This window comes from Dipodomys merriami, unplaced genomic scaffold, assembly GCF_024711535.1.
Source record: "Dipodomys merriami isolate MVZ:Mamm:240054 unplaced genomic scaffold, mDipMer1.0.p SCAF_1, whole genome shotgun sequence".
Taxonomy (NCBI): domain Eukaryota; kingdom Metazoa; phylum Chordata; class Mammalia; order Rodentia; family Heteromyidae; genus Dipodomys; species Dipodomys merriami.
The window spans coordinates 104,740,098-104,746,097 of record NW_027202270.1 but is presented as its reverse complement, the minus strand read 5'-3'; the positions used below and the strand labels follow the sequence as shown (position 1 = coordinate 104,746,097).

General features: G+C 33.2%; 1 protein-coding gene across 4 annotated transcripts in view; it reads right to left on the bottom strand.

The window, feature by feature from the left end:
- Positions 1–399: 399 nt before the first annotated feature.
- The window catches only part of Mipol1 (mirror-image polydactyly 1), a 298,080-nt gene continuing 292,479 nt past the window's right edge, over positions 400–6,000 (bottom strand). For all 4 annotated transcript variants that reach the window (XM_070026861.1, XM_070026875.1, XM_070026853.1 and 1 more), the window contains one exon: positions 400–3,660. In XM_070026861.1, the coding sequence (XP_069882962.1) occupies positions 3,594–3,660 (67 nt within the window). In that variant the 3' untranslated portion in view covers positions 400–3,593. The remainder of the gene's footprint in view (positions 3,661–6,000) is intronic.

The following is a 6,000-nucleotide window of genomic DNA, read 5'->3' as shown; positions in this document are numbered from 1 at the left end:
TCAAGTGGTAGAGCACTAGCCTTGAGCTGTAGAGCTGAAGGACAGCACTCAGGCCCAGAGTTCAAGCCCCATGACAGACCTCCCCCCCCCCCCCCCCCCCCGCAAAAAAAAATAAGAGTCTCCGAGATTTTTCTGCTTGGACTGGCTTTGAAGTCTTAGCTTCCTACAAAGCTAGGATTACTGATGTGAATGACTAGTGCCTGGATAAAGTTACAAAGCTTTAATATTTTACTTTTTTTTGTGAAATAAACTATTATTAGTAAGTGACCTAATGAGAAAACTCTTGTTGGATTAGAAAATATAAAAAGGAAAATTTTTATCATTGAAAAAAATATATAAAATATTTATTCTATAAGGGATTTACATTATTTTTAATATTTTAATGCACAATAGCTCATTTATAAAAGTAAAATTAAAACTGATCATAGGTTGGTAGGGAATTTATATGCATGCATGTAGAAGAAATGACATAATAATAATAGAAATTGCAATGGTAAGAATCTTTATTATAATTTGTTTTTTCTAACAGAAAGATTAGGAGAGAGCTGGATAGATTGTACTTCTAAGGTTTAGTTTAAGTTCTAGCCAGTCTTTGGCAAGTTCCAAGATACTCTGAGTGTTTCCTCACCCACAGATCAAATGTAATAATAATAATCACAAGTTATTCACCATTGGCTATATTCACTAGTGGCTAATGACTGTAATCCTAGCTACACAAGAGGCTGAGACTGTCTGTGAGACTCTTATCTCCAATGAATCACCAAAAAGCTGAAAGTGGACGTGTGACTAGCTTTGAGCACAAAAGTTCAGGGATAGTGCCCAGGCACTGAGTTAAAGCCCCAATACCAGCACAAATACTAAAATCTATAATCACTATTAATATATGATGGATATGCCATTATTATTACATAGTTGACAGGATTAAATGAAATGAATAAATTATAAAGTGTTACAACTGTTAGTACTGTCTTTTCTCTGAACTACTTAATTTTATAAGAAGAAAATTGCCATGTTTACACTACAGGTTTAAAGCTAACTCAAAGAAACATTTCTGGGCAGAGCAGAATACTTCTGCAGTTGCATGGTTATTGACTATGTTTATGACCAATATTCAGTGCTTATGGGATTCTTTCATTCAAAAAGCAAGCAATTTGAAATACTGCTGGTGAGTATTTTTAGGTTTAAGAAATAAGACAATAATTGGCTGTGATACTTTACATTTGTCATGTTGTAGACAACTCAAATTCAAGACTCTAGGATATTTCTGGGGAAATACCTATAGTAAACAATAATGGATGCTTAGAACTGTTATAAATTTCACTTTACACCACCATATTCTAGAAACCTTCTGTATTTTGATTAATTGATTACAAGGATTGGTTGCTTTAATCTGATCAGCTAGAAAGAAATATTTGAAAAGTATAAAATGTTTTAATGTTGCCATTTGTATAGTCTAATATCGTAGACAAAATAACTTGACAAGTTATTTGAACTTGTCTGTTCTTCAGGACTAAACTGAAAATTCAAGTTTACTTGTGATTTATTTTAAGAGGATTCAAGAATGGACAATTTTGTGACAAGAACTGTTTCCCTTTACTTATCCTCATATCCGGGATGACTTTAAAGGTGCTGTTTCTTCACATAGCAATTAAAACCTGTTCCAGGGTTCAACTAGAACATAGAGATGACAACTTTGTGCACACAGTATTACAATTTTCTATGTTTATGTAGCCATTGGTCTATGAAAGACTATATTTCTCTTTAGGCTATAGAGCAAATCCAATTGGTTTATTTTTAACCCATACTGTTCTTTATTTTCTAATTTTCATAGCTTAAAAATATAGCGAAGAACATGAGTAAATTCCTAATTTCGAGGCACTGGGATGATTCTAACAGCAGTTAACTTAGTGGATACAGATTTAATATGAAAGAAATAAAGAGCATCAGTATTGTGATTCTTTTTTCACTTAGGAAAAAAAAAGCACTTTAATTTCCCTGAAGGTTAAAAAATAGTAATGTCTAATGGCCTAGAAAAGAACGAGACAATAAATTATCCCGAATATATTTATACTAAAATGTTGTTAATTATGTGAAAGAGGAACTATCTGGGGACATGGGTCAGCAGGAGAGAGAAAGGAAAAGATACTCAGGGGTGAAAAAGATTGAAGAATTATGTATGTATGATATACAACAGGGGAAGAGGAGGGGATAATGGAATATAATGGAAGGATTGAACTTGTCCAAAGTACATTGTACTCATCTATGGACTACACTAATGAAACTCCCTTTTACTTAATATATTTAAAAAATAAGATAAAGAATTTGTTCACAGAAGATAATTTAGCTCAATCTTAGATGTGAGGTAAGAAATCATGGACTTAGAAAATAATGATTTCCTTACAACATTTTCACAGACTCAATCTCTTAACTATTTTATCTGTTTGAGGCCGTCATTTTCTATTGGCTTCTCATCTACTGAATCTAGAAAAAAAATGAAGATTCTTGTGGAACCCAATACATAAAATCTCAGTTTTACTTAAAACATTATATGATAAGAAGTGACTTCTATGCTTTAGCTATTTTAACTTATTTCTTACCTAAAGTAAAAAGTAGCTAAACTGAACCAAAGGGCAAGTTTATTTTATTGTCTTTATAGTTATACACTATAATTTATGGTAATATATATTGGTTTCTCTTCCTCCATAACAAAAATTCAAGTCATAAGCTAAAAATACATAATTTAGTAAGACTATTTAACAGGTTTGATTGTTGTTGTCTTTTAGGACAGAAACATTTTGGCATGTACTAATTTTCTAGTTCAGTGTCCTAGGCTATTGGACAACTTAAGAGGCACTTAGACAATTACTCAATATTTAAAAATATGGGTAAAATGTATTTGTAAGTACACACTAACAATCTTCTTTTTATTGAAAATAGTCTGTTATTTCTGGTGAAATAAAAATCATACTCTGGTAAATATCATTTTTTGGTAAATATCATTTTTATGTGCTAATCTCTCATGAAATCAAATCTTCTACTTAATTCTTAGTATCTATACTTAGTACTGACAAAGATTTCATACATGCATTAAAGAAAGACTACATATTCTCATGTCTGAGCTTCTCTCATCAGTTCAGAAATATACTCTATATTGAAAAATACATTTATTTGAAGTTTTGACCTAACAGTAGATTAAGGCTTAGATAATATTTACTTTGCTGCACTTTGATTCAAAAAGGGCCATGTGTGAATATATGATCCCGACCAACTTTACCATGTTTCTCTAGTGGTATCCCAGTAAAAATGATTTATATGAAAGACACTGAAATATAAAATAGTTACAAAATAAGCTGTAACTTTATAGCTACCCATCGGTAAAAGTCTGTAGTTAATATATTTGGATAAATAACTCAAGTCAGCAGCAAAGTGGTTAAACATTTGTGATTTGATTTTATCTCAGCTTGGAATGTGGTTGGAGTGTCCCACTTCTAACAACTGTTTGCTAAGTTAAGGCTTTTAGTGTTTACACAGTGTTGAATGAAGCAGCCTGGTCACCAGATGTGATCGCTTCCCCAGACTGTCGTTTCTTTCAGTCAGATCACTGTCCTCATGGTCCCAGTTCCAACTTTCTTCCTTAGGACGTCCACCAGCCTTTCTAACCTAAGTTGGGGGCAGGGCAAGTGGGAAGGGAAAAAAAAAGGAATAAAAAGTGTAATTATCGTCAGGAATGTTTTGACTGAAAAAGGACAGTATTTGCCTGCCTGGGGAGTCATGTTAAGAAACAAAGCATTACTGTAAGTGAGAGACAGTGGTGCAGAGTGCCAAGAATTTGGGGTTAAATAATAGCAACAATACAGACTTTAACTCTGATCCTCAAATTATGTCAGAGTTAGATGTCACACAAAATATATAGGAAACTCATTTCAATACATTCACCTCCTTGCCTTAAGGTAGTAAGAAGTAGTAAATGAATATGATAAGTTAGCCTATTAGGTGTAGAGTAGCTTCTGATTCTTATCTAGGAAATGCTTATTTCAATACAGAAATACTAGCAATCTCACACCTGTTACTTAGCTAAAAAAGCAACATATTGGTACTGTACAATTTATGCATTAAAGCTCTTTCTTATGCAGTCATCTGATGGAAATAAAGACAGTAATTGGATGGCTAGGTAGGAAAATTTTCATATCCCACAATCATGGAAATCACTTACATATACACAAATGACCTAATTGTTGTATTACAAGACTTTCTGTACTACATCTAAACTAGTTTCTATTTCTGAGTAGTGGAAACTAGAAATTATCTACATAGGCTTTTTAGTCAAATAAAAGTGATTTTTTAAAAGTTAATTGAAACCTAATCAATTAAACAAAAGCAGTCAAAGGTTCAGAAGTCCATTCTGTGGTGCTCTTAGACTACTCTGGAGGTCAACGTTCATGTGGATCACTGAATTCAGCTTAACAAAAGATAATGGAATGGGACTATTAGTTTTCTCCTTTTATATATTTGTTTTCTTCCCTGGAATCATAAACTCTCGACCCCGAATCTCACTTGATTTTACACACAGGAAAATTTTCCCTGTCAGTAAAAATTACAGCCAGCAGTTTTCATATACACATTCTACCCTCTGCACAAAGATTAGTGAGCCAGAGTCCGGTCTGCTCCAGTTTGCCTCATTTATATGGATCCATGCATGAGAGTCCTTTGCAAATAAACACCAGTGCAGAGCTAGGCTCTAAAGGAATGACGGCATTCTTAGTGTCATATGCTCTTGTTTAGGCTACTTGTTTCCGTGAGAAATGGACAAATCAATATGTACAACTCTGAAAACTAGCTTACGGCTTTTGGATGATTCTCTATCTAATAAGAATTCTGTTCACAGAAAACAGGAATGTGAGACGATATACAAGTGCATGAAAATCTTTTTTTTAGGAAAGGGAATGATGATTTTGAGAGTAAAAAGGTAAATCATGTCTGAGTTTATTACCACAAGTTACCATCTGCAAATTATCCATCGATATCATACACCCACTACAACAGTCTAGAGGCATACAAATACTTGAAGTCGAGGATTCTTGGGAGAATTCATTTCACTGACAGAGTAGTCAGACTTTCTTTAGTGCTATCTTAGATACTCTGAATATAATGACTCATGGGATATCTCATTCATTTAAGGCAAAGTCACAATAACTTGAATTGTGAAGGACAGGAATGAAAATTTTAGTATAAATTCCAAAAGTACACTGTAAATTTACTGTTAAAATCCAATAGTAATTTCAATTAACTTTTGTTTCTCTGATGCTTAAGCTCAAACCCAGGCTTGAATATGTTAGAAAAGTCGCTGACTGCTGAACTACACCCTCAGCCTTTGAATTTATTCTTAACAAATGGCTCCTAGTAAAAATATTAACAAGTGTATATTGTTAAAAGGCAGAAAAAATGTTTTTAGTTTGTTAGCTATATCCCTCTTAATACCATTTATAATACTGACTAGTAAAGAAAAATACCTCTTCATAATATAACAATTCCACATTGTACAGTTATTATTATTGTAAGTTCAGATTCAATGGAATATCAAATTACTGACATGAATCTGTGCTGTGCTGCTATTTAGATTTTTCCTAGGCAGGCTTGTCTCATTTTTGTTTCCTTTTCTTATATGCTAGGATATCTTTCCATTTAGAACTCACATCTCATAAGAAGTTAGGAGGAAATACTTAAATATCATGTTTTGCAATGTCTCCCCTATATTTCAACAATTACTAGATCAACCACGTTCTCAGTTTATCCAGGTTGAATGATTTATGAAAATCTGATCTCAGAAACGAGAAAAATGTCAATTACTTAGTTTTGTGAAAGCTTACTGACTTCTGAAACACAATGAAGCACCTATTCCTTCCTGTAAGGAATGGGGTAATCTGCCAGCAGAGACTGTGCCAACAGGAAGGCTGGTGTGTGTCCGTTAAAGCACCTTGCAGAATTTGCCTTCAGGTCATT